The sequence below is a fragment of the Coregonus lavaretus genome, assembly GCF_964263955.1.
Source record: "Coregonus lavaretus genome assembly, chromosome: 31".
Taxonomy (NCBI): domain Eukaryota; kingdom Metazoa; phylum Chordata; class Actinopteri; order Salmoniformes; family Salmonidae; genus Coregonus; species Coregonus lavaretus.
Window position 1 is genome coordinate 32,743,274 of NC_140018.1, and position 19,550 is coordinate 32,762,823.

The 19,550-nt window shown below is 41.7% G+C and overlaps 1 protein-coding gene across 1 annotated transcript; it reads right to left on the reverse strand.

Annotated features, from left to right (window-relative positions):
* Positions 1–5,694: 5,694 nt before the first annotated feature.
* LOC311106685 (NF-kappa-B inhibitor epsilon-like) lies at positions 5,695–16,453 on the reverse strand. Its single transcript, XM_084149079.1, has 6 exons — positions 15,761–16,453; positions 12,786–12,888; positions 10,990–11,200; positions 10,201–10,289; positions 8,185–8,433; positions 5,695–6,668 (listed from the first exon to the last, which is right to left on the reverse strand). The coding sequence occupies exons 1-6, from the start codon at positions 16,096–16,098 to the stop codon at positions 6,600–6,602; spliced, it is 1,059 nt and encodes a 352-aa protein (XP_084005205.1). The 5' UTR covers positions 16,099–16,453; the 3' UTR covers positions 5,695–6,599.
* Positions 16,454–19,550: the final 3,097 nt, after the last annotated feature.

A 19,550-nucleotide genomic window follows, 5' to 3' on the forward strand; every position in this document is an offset into this window, starting at 1 on the left:
GGAAACCTGGAAAATGCGAAGCCGGATTTCATTACATAGCTGAGGTTGTAGTCCTCTCTCGCGACATTGCCACCTGTAGGGCTGGAAGATTATTTTCACCTGCCCACTTTACTAGCAGTACCCAAGACCGTACAGTATGAAGATAGGCTAAAACGGCCTCTCCAATAAAAGTCTCAGATCACATTTGTGGGCGATTTCATGGCGACGTTGGCTAGCTAAACTCACGCGTAGAAAGAAAGATGCTTGGGTCTAACGGTTGTCTCACGCCAAACTGCGCATGTGCAAGCCATCAACTCAAAGGCAATCCTTTGATATAAAGTTGTTTTTGACGAAAATGAAAACGTGTCAGTTTATCACTTTCACGAGGTTAGAGTAATAACATCAACTGCTTAAGACATTGGTTCGAATCTAGTTTGTGCCTTTAGATCTAAGGAGTAATTTTTCACTTCTCTCATTGACTTCACAAACCCCAAACCCTGGCCTGATCTGTTTCGCAAGCGTTCCCGGAAGTCTCGCGATGTTGCGCCTGTGGATTTAGAAACTCTGTGACACTGTATTTATAGGCTACACTATTTACTTAGTTCAAATAAAACATGAGAGTCAATCAAAAACAAAAACTTGTGAGAATTAGATTGATTTATATAAACCAAATTGCCCATTTATAAAGCAGAATGCATGTCTATCTCCCGACAATTTAATACAAACAATATTATCAACATATTTTTCAAAAACATATTGCAATTCAAGTATTGAACCATTTATATTTGGGAGTTTTCATTTATCCACACTGAAAACCACACGTTTGGGAAGATACATGAAAAGAGGAAGCCAACACACTAGCAAACACATGCAGTTATCTAGAATGGAGTTGGGTGGGTAGATCAATCAATCAATTTTATTTTATATAGCCCTTCTTACATCAGCTAATATCTCGAAGTGCTGTACAGAAACCCAGCCTAAAACCCCAAACAGCTAGTAATGCAGGTGTAGAAGCACGGTGGCTAGGAAAAACTCCCTAGAAAGGCGAAAACCTAGGAAGAAACCTAGAGAGGAACCAGGCTATGAGGGGTGGCCAGTCCTCTTCTGGCTGTGCCGGGTGGAGATTATAACAGAACCATGCCAAGATGTTCAAAAATGTTCATAAGTGACAAGCATGGTCAAATAATAATCAGGAATAAATCTCAGTTGGCTTTTCATAGCCGATCATTAAGAGTTTGAAAACAGCAGGTCTGGGACAGGTAGGGGTTCCATAACCGCAGGCAGAACAGTTTAAACTGGAATAGCAGCAAGGCCAGGCGGACTGGGGACAGCAAGGAGTCACCACGGCCGGTAGTCCCGACGTATGGTCCTAGGGCTCAGGTCTCTCAGTTGGCTTTTCATAGCCGATCATTAAGAGTTGAAAACAGCAGGTCTGGGACAGGTAGGGGTTTCGTAGCCGCAGGCAGAACAGTTGAAACTGGAATAGCAGCAAGGCCAGGCGGACTGGGGACAGCAAGGTGTCATCATGCCCGGTAGTCCTGACGTATGGTCCTAGGGCTCAGGTTCTCAGAGAGAAAGAGAGAACGAGAGAATTAGAGAGAGCATACTTAAATTCACACAGGACACTGGATAAGACAGGAGAAGTACTCCAGGTATAACCAACTAACCCCAGCCCCCCGACACAGCTTTAATATTGCAGATAGATTGTAACTTCCATCTATGTAACTGTCTGCATCACTTCCAATCCCCCATATGTGTTTTTTCTCGCAAATATATATACACTGCTCAAAAAAATAAAGGGAACACTTAAACAACACAATGTAACTCCAAGTCAATCACACTTATGTGAAATCAAACTGTCCACTTAGGAAGCAACACTGATTGACAATAAATGTCACATGCTGTTGTGCAAATGGAATAGACAACAGGTGGAAAATATAGGCAATTAGCAAGACACCCCCAATAAAGGACTGGTTTTGCAGGTGGTGACCACAGACCACTTCTCAGTTCCTATGCTTCCTGGCTGATGTTTTGGTCACTTTTGAATGCTGGCGGTGCTTTCACTCTAGTGGTAGCATGAGACGGAGTCTACAACCCACACAAGTGGCTCAGGTAGTGCAGCTCATCCTGGATGGCACATCAATGCGAGCTGTGGCAAGAAGGTTTGCTGTGTCTGTCAGCGTTGTGTCCAGAGCATGGATGCGCTACCAGGAGACAGGCCAGTACATCAGGAGACGTGGAGGAGGCCGTAGGAGGGCAACAACCCAGCAGCAGGACCGCTACCTCCACCTTTGTGCAAGGAGGAGCAGGAGGAGCACTGCCAGAGCCCTGCAAAATGATCTCCAGCAGGCCACAAATGTCTGGGACATCATGTTTACATTTACATTTTACATTTTAGTCATTTAGCAGACGCTCTTATCCAGAGCGACTTACAGGAGCAATTAGGGTTAAGTGCCTTGCTCAAGGGCACATTTACGTCATTTAGCAGACACTCTTATCCAGAGCGACTACAAATTGGTGCATTCACCCTATAGCCAGTGGGATAACCACTTTACAATTATACTTTTTTTTTTGGGGGGGGGGGGGGGGGGTAGAAGGATTACTTTATCCTATCCCAGGTGTTCCTTAAAGAGGTGGGGTTTCAAATGTCTCCGGAAGGTGGTGAGTGACTCCGCTGTCCTGGCGTCGTGAGGGAGCTTGTTCCACCATTGGGGTGCCAGAGCAGCGAACAGCTTTGACTGGGCTGAGCGGGAACTATGCTTCCGCAGAGGAAGGGGAGCCAGCAGGCCAGAGGTGGATGAATGCAATGCCCTCGCCTGGGTGTAGGGACTGATCAGAGCCTGAAGGCTCATGTCTCACTCCATCCACCAACGCCACGTTGCACAACAGACTGTCCAGGAGTTGGCAGATGCTTTAGTCCAGGTCTGGGAGGAGATCCCTCAGGAGACCATCCGCCACCTCATCAGGAGCATGCCCAGGCGTTGTAGGGAGGTCATACAGGCACGTGGAGGCCACACACACTACTGAGCCTCATTTTGACTTGTTTTAAGGACATTACATCAAAGTTGGATCAGCCTGTAGTGTGGTTTTCCACTTTAATATTGAGGGTGACTCCAAATCCAGACCTCCATGGGTTGATAAATTTGATTTCCATTGATAATTTTTGTGTGATTTTATTGTCAGCACATTCAACTATGTAAAGAAAAAAGTATTTAATAAGATTATTTCATTCATTCAGATCTAGGATGTGTTATTTTAGTGTTCCCTTTATTTTTTTGAGCAGTGTGTATATATATATATATATATATACACTTAATAAAATTATATTTCCCTTTATTACTTTCCAACCCCACCACCCCTTCCCTAATTGGCGTAAACTAGTGAACAACAATGCTTAGGCCTCTACTTCCAGCTTATACATACTATATACATTTTATGGACACAGTCAATTTTACAATAATTCTATTTTGTTTGTTTTTACTCCTGAACTTCCTCTAACCTCAACCTCTCCGATCATTTTCATGATGTCCATCCGGTTTGCTTCTATATGCCATATCTTTCTAACTGTGCTCTTTCACAAAAGCTCTCAACCTATAACCTATATACTTATTATGGACACAGTATGCTTACATTATTAGTTATCTTGTTGTTATTAGTTGTTGTTAGTTGTTATTAGTCCCATCCTTCAACTCCATTCAACACCACCCATCTATCTCTTAACACCTATTTGCCATATATTTTTCAACTGTACTGTGATGTTTTACAAAAGTTCTGAACCTTTCTATTCTCGTTGTTTCTACACATTGTAAATTGAAAATAAATATTTTTGCTAAAAGTATTATTATATTATTGATCGATTGACTATGACTTTTCAGATCACCCAGTAGTGCTATCTGCTGGGTTAGTTCCAGGTAAATATTGCAATCCTTTAGCCATTCCTGGACCTGTGTCCAAAAACAAGCTACAAATGGACAGTACTAAAACAAATGATCTAATTATTCTGTCTCTTCGCAGCAAAATCTGCAGAGCTGGGAAGATTGTATACCCCATATAAATAACATTCTATTGGTAGCAAGAATTGTATATAATAATTTAATTTAAAAGGGGAAAATACCATTCTTGAACATTGGGTGAGACAATCTTACTAATTTGCTAGAGAACCAGTTTGGATTTAAGTATAACTTTTGTATGACTGAAGCTTTTAGTGATAGGTCTAATGCTTTAATATTTTATAATTTCCGTCCTCCGAATTCATATTCATTATATAAATAGGCCCGTTTAAATTTTGTCTGGCTTGCTGTTCCAAATAAAATTGAATATTTTTTTCTCATATAATTTTAAAAACTGTTCGCTAGGCGTAGGCAAGACCATAAGCAAATAGGTAAACTGGGATAATACTAAAGAGTTAATCAGGGTGATGTTTCCACAAATTGACAGGTATTTAGCAGTTATCTTGACAATGAGGAAGTTTTTCTGTCCAAAAACACAGACATTCTACAAGCTATATCCACAGAGTATACAAAACATTAGGAACACCTTCCTAATATTGAGTTGCACCCCCTTTTGCCCTCAGAACAGCCTCAATTCGTCGGGGCATGGACTCTACAAGGTGTCAAAAGCGTTCCACAGGGACGCTGGCCCATGTTGACTCCAATGCTTCCCACAGTTAGCTGGATGTCCTTTGGATTGTGGACCATTCATGATACACACGGGAACTGTTGAGCGTCAAAAACCCAGTAGCGCTGCAGGTCTTGACACACTCAAACCGGTGCGCCTGGTACCTACTACCATTCCCCGCTGAAAAGCACTTACATCTTTTGTCTTGCCCATTCACTCTCTGAATGGCACACATACACAATCCATGTCTCAATTGTCTCAAGGCTTGAAAATCCTTCTTTAACCTGTCTCCTCCCCTTCATCTACACTGAGATAACACCTGCCTAAAGTGGTTTCCTAATCATTCAGAAAAACAAACTAGCCTTGCTTATCTGGCTTATTCTGGAGTATTGACGAGTCTTGTTAATGCCCAAATAATGACTTCAATAAGTCACTCAAATGCTTGTGAAAGAAAATAGGCCAACATACAAATAGAAGGTAAAACATTCGCCACAAACAAAATTAATCTCTCTGCCTCATTGAAAGACTTCTTTATTCTCGGGTCCCAGTCTTGCCTTGGGCCTGTGTCTGAATATTCATTATGGGCAGACCGTGAGAGTATAGAGAACAGACAAGTGATCTGGGTGAGTGGAATTTCCAGACTCATTGTACTAAAGAGGGTTATCAGGAAGAATCAAGCAACCGGAAAATAATACATATGCTTTACCAAAAGCAGCTGACAGGAAAATAAGAAATAAGGAGTTTCGTAGTTATCAAGGAGGCTTTGTTCTCCCAAGATAGCATCCTACAATGTTTAGAGCAATTTATTGGATGGATTTGCTCTATATGGGGAGTCAGCAATAGCCTGCTAGACTGGCCCTATCAACTTGGATTAAAATATGTGAATGTTGTCCAACCAGATTCTTTGCACAAAACATATAGTCTACAGTATATAATCTACATCATTGACAAAATCCTTAATTCCAGATGCCACCCTTTTTGTATTATCCTCTTTGAGCACAGTACTGTATATGTACATCTATAAACAATTAATATGACACACTTCAATGAACAAAAACTCCAAACATAGGTTTGACAATGACCCCCCCAAAAAAGAGTGAAGCGATAATTGGTTTATTTATTTTATTACAAAATATAAGAGTTTGGAAGTGTTAAAAGAAGGCAAAACATCTAAACAAGCCAGTCTGATTCAGTACACCATAACAAGGATCATACCTGATTTATCAGAGATGAAGGAGGAGAAAGATGGTAAAATAGGGAATATTTGACTGTATCGAAAATACAGCTGTTTAATGTGTCTTACCAATACAGATACTGGAAAGGCAATGCATTCAAAGCAGAAACCGATCAATTAAATATACATTGAAAGATATTAAATTATGATAATAAAGAACTTCGCTCCATGTCAACAGATTTACAGTGACTAAAGTATAATTGAAAAACATTTTCAATTTGAAAGCTGAAACAATGTTCATTTATAGCACGAAAGCAATGCATTTTGTATGTGTTGAAGCTAAATGTCCCACTATAATCTGTTATTATACACACGTGATAAAGAGGTAGATTCCCTGTGTACTTTGTAGGGAAATTAAACATTTTAATTGAATATTCATACATTTGTTTTTGGTAGTAAATCAGTTACCTTGTATGAGAAAATATGTATCATTTAAGTCTCCATTAGATTTTCCTGCTGATTTTGCTGCATTTGAAAACGGGTATCAACCATCAAATAATATTACACCTTTGTACCACTTTGCTAGCAGAGAATAAGCAACTTTTCAACGTGAATGTCTAAAGAGCGCACACATTCACATATACACTGCACAACAACGATAAATAACCCTGTAGCGAAGATTTATATAAATGAAAAATCACCTTAAAAATAGCAAATTACAAACGTGATTGATGTAAAGCTACAGTTTTCTGACGAGGCTCCATGATGATGTTCAAGAGGTCAAATGTCACCAGTTGTAGAGTATTCAGGTGGTGAGAGAAGTACACGGTCAGAATGGCACTCTAACCACTGACCTACCCTGGATTTGGATGTCATCAAAAGGGAAAAGAGCAAGGATCTGAAAGAAAAGCATATGGTGGGGGGGTTACATTTCACATGATATTTTCTACCTCTGACCAGACAACAATCCAGTCATTCTCCTTCACAACAGGAAATACATTGGGGATGTTAAACCCCCCCCATCATCAAAAATATGAATTTCTAACATTCTCAGTGATTATCATCAGACTTCGAGTCACACACCAAATACACTAAATACTTTGAGCTGGTTTCCCAGACATACACTACATGAACATCTCATTCCAAAATCATGGCCATTAATATGGAGTTGGTCCCCCCTTTGCTGCTATAACAGCCTCCACTCTTCTGGAAAGGCTTTCCACTAGATGTTGGAATATTGCTGCGACGACTTGCTTCCAACCAGCCACAAGAGCATTAGTGAGGTCGGGCACTGATGTTGGGCGATTAGGCCTGGCTCGTAATCAGCGTTCCAATTCATCCCAAAGGTGTTCGATGGGGTTGAGGTCAGCGCTCTGTGCAGGCCAGTCAAGTTCTTTCACACCGATCTTGACAAACAATTTTTCTGTATGGACCTCGCTTTGTGCACGGGGGCATTGTCATGCTGAGTCAGGAAAGGGCCTTTCCCAAACTGTTGCGACAAAGTTGGAAGCACAGAATCGTCTACAATGTCATTGTATGCTGCAGCGTTAAGATTTCCCTTCACTGGAACCAAAGGCCTAGCCCGAACCATGACAAACAGCCCCAGACCATTATTCCTCCTCCACCAAACTTTACAGTTGGCACTATGCATTGGGGCAGGTAGCGTTCTCCTGGCATCCGCCAAACCCAGATTTGTCCGTCGGACTGCCCGATGGTGAAGCGTGATTCATCACTCCAGAGAATGCGTTTCCACTGCTCCAGAGTCCAATGGCGGCGAGCTTTACACCACTCCAGCAGACGCTTAGCATTGCGCATGGTGATCTTAGGCTTGTGTGCGGCTGCTCGGCCATGGAAACCCATTTCATGAAGCTCCCGACAAACAGTTATTGTGCTGACATTGCTTCCAGAGACAGTTTGGAACTCGGTAGTGAGTGTTGCAACCGAGGACAGACTATTTTTACGCGCTACGCGCTTCAGCACTCGGTGGTCCCGTTCTGTGAGCATGTGTGGCCTACCACTTTGCAGCCGAACTGTTGTTGCTGCTAGACTTTTCCACTTCACAATAACAGCACTTAAAGCTGACCGGGGCAGCTCTAGCAGGGCAGACATTTGACGAAATGACTTGTTGGAAAGGTGGCATCCTATGACGGTGCCACGTTAAAAGTCACTGAGCTCTTCAGTAAGGCCATTCTACTGCCAATGTTTGTCTGTGGAGATTGCATGGCTGTGTGCTCGATTTTATACACCTGTCAGCAACGGGTGTGGCTGAAATAGCCGAATGCACAAATTTGAAGGGGTGCCCATATACTTTTGTATATATAGTGTAGATTAAGGCTATAACTATAGTCCTGGACTAAAAAGCATGTTCAATGGAGGATTGTGTGTAGGACACTGGCCCTTCCTGTATATCTCACATCATCATTGCCGCCAGCTAGATCCATGGCTGTCTCATCCTCCATGTTCCTCAGCAGCTTATCAGCCCCGGACTGGCAGAGCAGGTTGGCGATGGCTGCGTCCTGCCGGCCCACGGCGAGGTGAAGTGGCGTGCAGCCGTTAAACATCGCCACGTCCACATCGGCTCCCTTGTTCAGTAGCAGCGTCATAGAGACAATGTCATGGAGCTCCACTGCCAGATGGAGAGACGTTTTACCACTCGTACCTTCCTGCGGGAGAGAGAAGACAGGCGAGGGTGAGGGACTCGATAAATAAAATGTCCCCTCAAAAATAGGATGGGGTGAGGGAAAGGCGCAAAGGTAGGGAGCAAAGGGTCAACAAATCTTAGGACATTTTATAAACTGTCCTCTTCAATATAATTTCTATTCATTCAAATACTGAAAACATAAAATGAGGCAGCTTGATATCTCCTGTACAGCAGGTTTATTTAGCACAGAATGATATCTAGGGTAGGGTTAGGTCAGCCTGCTATGTTGTGTTCTATATCTATCTGTATGTGACTCAGACTTGCTGGCCCGGGCCTCTTCTCTGACAAGTCTAGCTGCTCCAGATAAAGCTCCCAGTACATCAAACTCTAATTTATCAGAACGCGCTGAGCTCAGGGCCATTACACTATCAGTATCACTACACCAGTGCAGTAGACAGGGGAGTACAGTAAAGCAGTGAAGTACGTAGCTTGAGGGAGACACTGTACTTCTAAATACTTCTAAATAAATACCATGTGCTCATTAATGTATCACATGCACTCATTATGACATGATGCATTCACTTAAGACAGTAAATTGTAGTTTGATCATCTATGTCGAAGTAAATATTTCTCTGCCCTACTACAAATTAAGAGGATTTAGCAATGACACATTGAAGTACTAACTGTATGTTAGTATATCTCACTGATATATATATCTCACTGGTCATTCCCAAAGCCAACACCTCCTTTGGCCGCCATTCCTTCCAGTTCTCTGCTGCCAATGACTGGAACGAATTGCAAAAATCTCTGAAGCTGGAGACTCTTATCTCCCTCAATAACTTTAAGCATCAGTTGTCAGAGCACCTTACCGATCACTGCACCTGTACACAGCCCATCTGAAATTAGCCCACCCAACTACCTCATCCCTATATTGTTATTTATTTTGCTCTTTTGCACCCCAGTATCTCTATTTGCACATAATCTCTTGCACATCTAGCATTCCAGTGTTAATACTATTGTAATTATTCTGCACTATAGCCTATTTATTGCCTTACCTCCATAACTTGCTACATTTGCACACACTGTATATATATTTTCTGTTGTATTTCTGACTTTATGTTTTTTACCCCATATGTAACTCTGTGTTGTTTTTATTGCACTACTTTGCTTTATCTTGGCCAGGTCGCAGTTGTAAATGAGAACCTGTTCTCAACTGGCTTACCTGGTTAAATAAAGGTTAAATAAAAAAAATAAAAAATAAAATAAAAAGTACTAACTACAGTATTATAGCACAATGTAATACACTACGTCAATAATACAAGCCCAGTGAGCAAAATTGGTTGAGAGGTATTTTCAATGTCCTTTGTGCTGTTGTCTGTGCCCAATAATGTTTGTTCCATTCATTGTGCTGCTACCATGTTGCGCTGCTGCCATGTTGTTGTCATGTTGTGTTGCTACCATGCTGTGTTGTCATATGTTGCTGCCATGCGGTTGTCTTAGGTCTCTCTTTATGTAGTGTTGTGGTGTCTCTCTTGTCGTGATGTGTGTTTTGTCCTATATTTTATTTATTTATTTATTTTTAATCCAAGCCCCCAAAAGGAGGCCTTTTGCCTTTTGGTAGGCCGTCATTGTAAATAAGAATTAGTTCTTAACTGACTTGCCTAGTTAGATAACGTTTATTTTATTTTATTTTGTGACCGGAAATACTTTTCTCAACGTCTTTTCAACATCTAGTGCTCATAGGGAGGTTATTGTAATGGAGTAGACCCGGGGGAGTCACTGGACTAACCTGGAGGTTGAGGTCTGCCCCTTTCTTCATCAGTAGCTTCATCAGACGATGCTGCCTGTTCACAGTGGCTAGGTGGAGACAGGTGAGACCTGAAAAAGAACATATTCCTTTCAAAAACCACCTTTCTGAATGTGGGATTTGATGAATTTGAGTAGATGTTATAGCTAGTATCAAACAAGAGTCGGTAAGGTCATGCCACGTGACACACATGCACATAACCTACATATCGAACAAAATATACAATTGTTTACAAATATAAACATGATACACATCTGCAAAGCCGGAAACATCGAAAACTAGCTAGACAGCAACAATGATTAATTTACACCAATTTTGTCTCGCACAGTGCAATGTTGCAATAAAACACAACACGTGAGGTGGGCACATCCTCGCATAGACGCCGACATGCTGAAGACGCCAACACATCAACAGGAAGTTACATTAAATAAAGAGCCATCACATCATGGTATTGTTATAGCCTTGTACACTGCCTACAAGCTGATCATCCTGGGCCCTGGTAAGTAGGCAAACGTTATGGAATGTTCAGATAGAAATACATTAAGTAGAACATTTATCCCTGACATGTAGAATAAGGCATTGCGTCAGCTCTATTTATGACATTTCTATCTGCAACGTTACACATTTGCCTACTAAAGGTGGCCCAGAGTTGTTTTCATTAGTGCATACCGTAGCAAAACATTTTGCAACAGATGTCAAGGTAGTCCCTCCCTGTTTCAGTCATTTTTTTTCTCTTTTGGTGACAAATTAATATGGGCCCTGCTTTCTCACCTCTCCAGTTCTGGGACTCCAGCACAGGGTCCAGCTTGCTGGAGGAGACATCCCGGGTCATCTCGGTGGCGCACTCGGCCCGGCCGTGTTCGCAGGCCACATGGAGCGGCGTGTTCCCCTCCTGGTCCTGCAGCTCCAGGCTGGCCCCGCTCTCCACCAGGCCCCGCACCACCGAAGAAAGGCTCAGGTAGGTGGCTAGGTGTAGCGGTGTCTGGGAACATGCATAGAAAATAATAACTCCCATGGTACACTCAATATGGCTGCCAGCCCACCCAACATTGACAGTGATATCTGACTTGGAGTCAGTATGGACCCTCTTTCAAAGTGATTTGAGTACAATCAGCGTTGCTAAAAGCCGATATAGGTTCTTAAGTACAGTAGCTAGTATCTTTGACTGATCTTTACTATAGAATAGTTCAACTCTTTAATGCCAAGTGAGGTGATTAGCAAAAATGCATTGTTAGACCTGAGGCATCTCAATATGAAACTTCTGATTGAACTGGGTAGGGCTGACTAATATAACCAGTAGGGCCACCATTGCTTGTGTGGCTTTTGGTAAATGCTAACAGAACAAAGATAGAACAAGGCTATATGTGTGTGAGTCACGGTGCAAAATGCTGACTGTCATTTCTGCCCTCCTAGACATTTTCCTCTCCGACCCATCAGGATTTCTCTAACGCCCCGTCAGCTTGCCTCACCACCCCTCATAACTCCCTCGCCCCTGTAAGTGACAGGTTACACCCCACACCCTTCATGTTCACTCAAACCTTCTCTAAAATATGCACTGTGCGTTTACTCAGGCAGCCCAGTTCTGATATTTCTTCCACCAATTGTTTTTTTGACCAATCAGATCAGCTATGAAAAAGATCTGATGTGAAAAGATCATAAGTGATTGATCAAAAGACCAATTAGTGAAGATAAAAAAAATCTGAATTGGGCTGCCTGTGTAATCTCAGCCTTAGAGGCAAAAATATTCCAGATAAGATTTCTTGTTTTTGAACATGGGAAAGCAGGCGAGTATCCAATTTCCATTTACTCCCTTATTAAATTGTCAAAGACTCCAGCCACCCTAGTCATAAACTGTTCTCTCTGCTACCGCACGGCAAGCGGTACCGGAGTGCCAAGTCTAGGTCCAAAAGACTTCTCAACAGCTTCTACCCCCAAGCCATAAGACTCCTGAACAGCTAATCATGGCTACCCGGACTATTTGCACTGCCCCCCCACCCCATCCTTTTTACGCTGCTGCTACTCTGTTAATTATTTATGCATAGTCACTTTAACTCTACCCACATGTACATATTACCTCAACTACCTCAACTAGCCGGTGCCCCCGCACATTGACTGCAACGGTACCCCCCTGTATATATAGCCTCCCTACTGTCACTTTATTTTACTTCTGCTCTTTTTTCTCTCAACACTTTTTTTGTTGTTGTTTTATTTTTACTTTTTTTGTTAAAAATAAATGCACTGTTGGTTAAGGGCTGTAAGTAAGCATTTCACTGTGATGTCTGCACCTGTTGTATTCGGCGCATGTGACCAATAAAATTTGATTTGATTTGATTTGATAAATAACCCTAGAACCCCTCTCACCCACTGAACCCGTTCCAGTAAGAGGATGTACTACTGGAGAACAGGGAAGATACTTCTCTTGAACTACAGGATCATCTCTGTTGTTATCATAAACATTGGCAGTTGCAATCGTCAAGAGGAAGGATCATGAAGGTTAAGTAGTTTCAGTACACCAGTCCCCGTGTTCAGGCTGTAAAGAGAAGGGGATGTTGCTGTGTCTTCTGTACCTGGTACAAGTTGTTCTGGATGTCCAAGACATCTTTGGGGAACAGCTGTATCAATTGACGAGCAAAGTGTTCATCTTCATGGATGATGGCTAAATGCAGGAGTCTGGAGGGGGCGACAAAAACAAAACTTTTTTTTATCAAATGTAAATAATACATCTATCAGATTCATTTATGAAGCCTTTTTTACATTGCAGTTGTCACAAAGTGCTTTTGCAGTAACACAGCCTAGGCCGCACAGCAAGCAAAAGCAGTTTTGAGTTGCATTCAACTGAAAAGTGAGCAGCCTGGGGAGAGTGGAAAAGTTTCTCATTACATTTCTAGTTACTTTAATTTAAACATTTACATGTGAGCAGCCACAGGATATAATAAATGGATTTCATCATGTGATGGAAAGAATTACCTGCTTGAGAATTCTTAGAACGACATCTAGACCTACCTGGAAATGTAGCACATAGCATCCCATAAATGAAAACTGCTTAGTAGGCCACACAGTGCTCAGTGGTTGTGAATGTTGCGCAATAATGGAACTTTTATGCAAAGGATAGTCATGTCAAGAGGATGTTTGATTCCACAAAGCACTTTTCAAATATTTATCTTCTCAGTTGTCATTCGTCGTAACTGAACTCAAGTTATTTGGATAATATCCTAAGATCGAACAAACAGAACCAACGGGTTATTGCCGAATGTTCAGCTAACACAAGGCTCAGGCCTATGGACTTGAACTACTCCGTTATAATAGCAAATGCAATGCATTGTGTTCTTTACTGCAGCCCATATACACTGTCATGACATTTGATAAATACAAAGTGGAAAACAACAGCAACAAGAAACTCTTGCCCCAAAATCTAAAGGGGAAGTTCTAGCAGATAAAATAGCCAAATGCAGGAAATGGAACAAGGCCACCGCCGTGCTATATTTAACCTACGACAAGGCTTTCCAGAAGACATTGTTCACACACTACTCCCTACATAGTGCACTACTTTTGACCAGGGCTCTATTCCCTACCTAGTGCACTACTTTTGACCAGGGCACTATATAGGGAATAGGGTGCCAATTGGGAGCCACTCATTGTCTACCTAACTAACTGATGAGAAAGTAGTAACTCGTTTAGCCTAACCTTGTTCCAAGCTAAATGTCGTCAGGCAAATCAATTTATCTTGTGACTTCATTTTAAGACAATCCATTTGATATATAAAAAAAGCAACTTAAAAAAACAAACATTTACTTGCACAAGTATGTCACTATAGTCACAGTCACCCCTTATAACTGGAGATTATTGTCCAATAACTCCTCTTCAAAGCAGAGCCAGTAGCCTGGTCCCAGATCTGTTTGTGCCGTCTTGCCAACTCCTATGGTCAATGTTTAGTGTGACAAACAGATATGGGACCAGACTACAGAGCTTGCCAGCATTCTTTCAACTTTGAATGGTACAAGGTCTATATTCAAATGCAAAATGCATCTCTTGGCAAGATCTTCCTCTGAAAATATACGTATTTTTTTTTTTATCTCAATGGGACTTGCTAGTTTGAATAACGGTTGAGTAAGATAAAACAAATAAAAAAATCCCATGGGGGAAATTAAATGCCTGCACCATGATACTTTCTCAAGTCAGACGATTGACGTAATGTATTGTGGGTTCTTTCTGTTGTTCGGTAACTATAGTGCAGGCTAGAGAATGCTTCCTTGTGACATAGTTAGACAATGAGAGCGAGGATATGAAAGGAGGTCAGAGACAAAAAAGCTGTTACTCTATCAATGGAATCGTTACACAGACTCACTATGACTTTGAACAATTGATAGCGATCAACACAATATCTTTCAGAGTATACGGACTCCAAAGACAAAGCCAAGACGATGAGTGGAATGCAAAATCACATGTAGAAGGCCGATAAGGACAAAAGTCTGCACGTCTGTGACTGCGTGTGTGACAATTGTATGAATTTCATTGATCAGCCTATTATCGGACCTAGAGAGAGAAGTACTACGTGAACATGTGCCCTTCCTTCTATCATGGGGAATTTCCACGGCCATGTCTTACACTTCTGCTTTCCAAGTCGAGGCACCCTACAGGAGTCCATACACATCAACAATCATATCATGACAGCTTTCACAGGCCTGAGTGTATCACTCCAAACTTAAAATCTCTTCTTAGTCGACATCACATGCTATAATGATTGGGAATAGGATTAAAATGACACATGCAAAGAAAGAGCTGAATTTCTCCAGCGCAGGCCAAAACTACTACCTATCCCCCAAGCCTTTTATTAATTGATAGCTGCAACACTGTGGGTGGCTTGAGTGTTAAGCTGCAAATTCGTGCAGTAGGCCTAGCCTACAAAAATGCATCCATCTTCAAATTGTTATTGTGGTTAACACACTCAGACATCCAGTCATCCCACCAGACATGATGATGTCAAAGAAAACATATTCTGTTTGATGACAGTGGTAATTTTAGTCTATGCTCTCATGGCCAGTTGAAACCCCATAAGAGGACAACCAAATAGCAACACCAAACCAATTCTGTCAGATCTGCAGGGTGTATCTGGGAGCATCTCTAGGGGCTTGGGGTGAAGGGTTGGTTTTTGGATAAGCACAAATGTATGGGGTAGAGCAGACATCACATTGTGCATTAGGATTAAATTGGTTGATAAAACTGTAATCATGGCCCAATTGGTAACTCAATAGCCTATGCTATGCATTTTAGACTGTGAAATGTCATTATGGATACAGTGATTGGGATTAAAGGAGATAGGAAAATTAAACTCAAATTACGGTTGGCCCTACTTTTATCTATATTGAAAAATGTGTCAATTAAATGCAAAATAAACACGGTTACGATTGCACACATGCGTGTTTTCTTGATACATCGTTTCACCATAACATGGACACATTTTACTTATTGAAGAACATAGCCATAGGATACATTAAAATATGTATTAGTTTAAAAATGTAAATATAAAAAAACTTAGGCCTACGTGTCTCCATCTTCAGTGATGCTGGTGAGAAGGTTCTCTTTATGTTCAAATTCTGTATTCTCCGCACTGTCATCTTCAGACTCCGAAATGTTGCAGCCCTCTATAATCTCACTGAAATTCTCAACAGTTAGTGACGACGAGCCATAAGCAGAATCTAACCTCTCATCTGTGTTGTTGCTAAATTTGTCCCTGGCTTCACTGGATTCAGAAGTCGAATCCCGTACCGTTTTATTAAAGGGGTCATCTTTCGTAAAAGATTGGAAGGATTCAACACCAGAGTCTATTCGGTTATCCTCCAACAAATCCACTTTCCCCTTCGCATCTTCAGCGCCTGCCATGTTGGTCCGGAGTCACTCGGGGTAGGCTTGGCTGGTTTAAACCCTGAAAGGACTACCTGTTGCTTGATGGTGCGAGCAGTCCTCGGAGGAAAAGTCGATCACACCTGAGTAGGAAATTACTCTTCCTTTGTTGCTTTTCATGCCACCGGGTCGAACGCTTTTCTTTTCCCGCACAACAGCAGTTACATGAAAATAAGTGAAGTCATCTTGCGACACTGCATAAATGGTAGAAAAGCTTCCCTACATGCAAAATGGGCAATTTCGTTCAAACCATCAAAAGTCTTAAAATCAGAAACAGTCTTTAAAATAACTTTGATACCCTCATAACCTGAGGTCGGCCTACATAGTAGAGAGCATGTGAGCAATGTAAGGCGATAGGGTAAGCGCTCAGCGCTGACATGGGGGAATCCCCGAAGGGCGTGGTATGCGCTTACATTACAACCACCCACTAAACGCTGTGGTCTCCCTGGTTTTACAGGATATGTTTGACCTATGTTCCCCGTACCATGCTTTCATGTGTGTCTATTTCTAAACTAGTGTGTCACAACCGGGAGATTTACAAGTTAAGTAAATAGGGAGTTCATTTTTCAGTGAGTAGGCAAGAGGCCATTTCATAGGCCTAAAACAGACAGCCTAGCCTAATCTAATGTTGCAATATGGCGATTTAGGCTACAAGTTTTGTAGTCTATGAGTTGACCTATAAGTAAGCATTTAGAATGGGCCTATTACAAATATGGAAGTAAAACTTCAGTGGCCTATTAATATAGCCTACTTATGCTTAAATAGCACATGGCGATGTGTGAAAATTACTCCTCAGTCTTGAGGAGGGCGTTCACGTGTGTTTGTGAGGCAGAGGTCCCGATTTAGAGCCAGGTAAGGGCCGAATCGGGAGGAAGTGGTACTCGCTAAGCAAGCAGCGTGAAGTCCTTACAGTTACTAATTGTAAACACAACTGCAGGAGTTTCAGTGCAATACTTTTTCCAGCAGAGAGCACTGGCGGCCGGTTTGAATGCAATCCCCAAATGTATTTTTCACAGTTAGCCTATGATGTTCAATACTGTATTATTCTTCTCTGATTTAGCCCAATGGACTAAAGGAGCCTAACGTTACTCCTTATAGTCCAATGACCTTACATGTTCAGTTTAGAGGCGAATTGACGCTGACAGCCAAATACTCCATCTCAACGTGAATCGATTCTCAATTGCGGTACACTTCAAGAAACATAAAGCCCTCTACTATCATATCACATCAAAATGGTTAGAGCAAGCGCCGGGCCTCTTAACAAAACTCCCCCGGCCAGAACATACTATTTTGAATAGGCGCCAAAGGTAGTTAGTGTCTATGCATGGGCTATCTCTGATTCAGCTCATGGAATCACCATTAAAAAAAAAGAAGAGGTATCATCGAATCTGTATTTTTTATAACAAAATATAAATATGTGTTACTGGGTGGATAGAGACTAGTCAAAATCTGCCAAAATGCCAAACTATTAGTCTATGGGAATCAAACCTGACCGTAAATCCCCTTTCCTCTTTTTAAATTATGCCTAATATACGTTATATATTTATGGCCATGAGAGGGCAGAATCAGCCATGTTATAGCAGCCTACAGGCGATAATACAAAATGATTAGGTAAAACATGTTAATATGTTGTTGCTAGTGGTAACATTACTACAGCAACATAAAGTGTTAGTGTTACCAAGGATTACTTTAATAATATTCATATTTATGATACTAGATTTGCAGAACAGAAGCAGTAAACTAGTCTTGGCCATAGCATGAAAATCTATTGAGCAGACTTTCTGGCATTTTAACTTGCTGTCAAGAGTAGGCTAGCTTTTGCATATTTGGCCCTGCAGCTAATGTCATTAATGTTCCATGTCCAATCCTACCTGGCCATGCTTTTTGAATGATTAGATGCTGTAAATTGATTACATCATGCTCACGTAGTCGCTGTGCCATCTAATAACATCACTCTGGGGTGAGCCATAAAACTAGCCTACTGGAAACTAATGGTAAAGGCTTGGATTTTCACTGAACAAAGAATGGTTTTCATTGAGTAGGCTATATATGGGGTCTGAAGTTATTGACACCCTTGATAAAGACTAGCAAAAATGACTGTATAAAATAAATAATTCAAATACTGAGCTATATTGTGTGCTCCAAAAAATTGGGACTTTATTTTATAGTAATACAATTGCTCAGAGGAAGAGATTTGGTTTAACAACAAGGAATACTTTTTCTTCTCAAAAAGGTAGGGGTCAAAATTATTGACACCCCTGTTTTCAATACCTTTCAATACCTCATGTTGCGAGGATAACGTCACTGAGCCTGTTTCTAAAATGTTTTATCTGTTGGAGAACTCATTGAGAGGGATCTTAGACCATACATCCATACAGAATCCTTCCAGATCCTTGATATCCTTCATTTCCTCTTCATTTAAACCACAGGTTTTCAATTGGTTACAAGTCTGGAGACTGAGATGGCAATTGTAAAATTGTGATTTTGTGGCCAAATAACAATTTCCTTGTGCTTGGGGTTATTGTCTTGCTGGAAGATCCACTTGCGGTCAAGTTTCAGCCTCCTGGCAGAGGCAACCAGGATTCTGGCTAAAATGTCCTGGTACTGGGTAAAGTTCATGATGCCGTTGACCTTAACAAGGGCCCGAGGACCAGTGGAAGCAAAATAGCCCTATAACATCAAAGATCAACCAACATATTTTACAGTAGGTTTGGGGTTCTTTTCTGCTCATGCATTCTCATTTCGACATCAAACCCACCACCGGTGTGCGTGGCCAAAGAGCTCTATTTTCATGTCATCCAACAAATGTAAACGCCTGGAGTTTGCTAAACGGGATTGGAACCGGTGCTTTGGTAAGATGACCTGAACATAGAGCTCTTTGGCCACGCACATCAGTGGTGGGTTTGGCGTTGAAATGAGAATGCAACCGCCTTCTCATCACAAGTACCTGGAGAGGATTGCAATCACCAACATCACCAGGCGCGCTCTTATTTACATTCTGCCTGTGCCATCTCGGAGCAGGCACATGTAGCCTAGTCTACAGACCAGCCTACTTGTCTTTGTCCTACAGCCTAGTAGTGTTTTTTGTCCTAGTACACCGGGTTGGGTAACACCGCCTTAATCTATGCAAGAGTATTTCGGAAGCACCTGCATTAAGGCGCAAAGGAGCCCATTGTTTTCTACCCTGGACATATGAACCCAATACATTTCGCTTTGGATATAGGCTGCTGTAGCCATGCAGCGGCACCTAACATCAAAGATGCTGTGGGGGAGAAGATACTGCTTTAAAACGGGAGCATGATGTAGGGGTTTCCTCCGGCTATATTGGCTGGATTATGTAGCCTGTGATAGGCTTTCTGGCTGTTGCACTGTGATTTGGACCTCGGTTTTACTAAGGTGATCCATGCCCCTGTGTTTTTGCAATTGTCAAC

Excerpts from the sequence above, each read along its gene's own strand:
- LOC311106685 (XM_084149079.1), bottom strand. The coding sequence starts at position 16,098 with ATGGCAGGCGCTGAAGATGCGAAGGGGAAAGTGGATTTGTTGGAGGAT. Across the intron at positions 12,889-15,760 it reads ATCACTGAAGATGGAGACAC|ACTCCTGCATTTAGCCATCA; the intron begins GTAGGCCTAAGT and ends CGCCCCCTCCAG. Across the intron at positions 11,201-12,785 it reads TCCAGAACAACTTGTACCAG|ACACCGCTACACCTAGCCAC; the intron begins GTACAGAAGACA and ends GCATGTTCCCAG.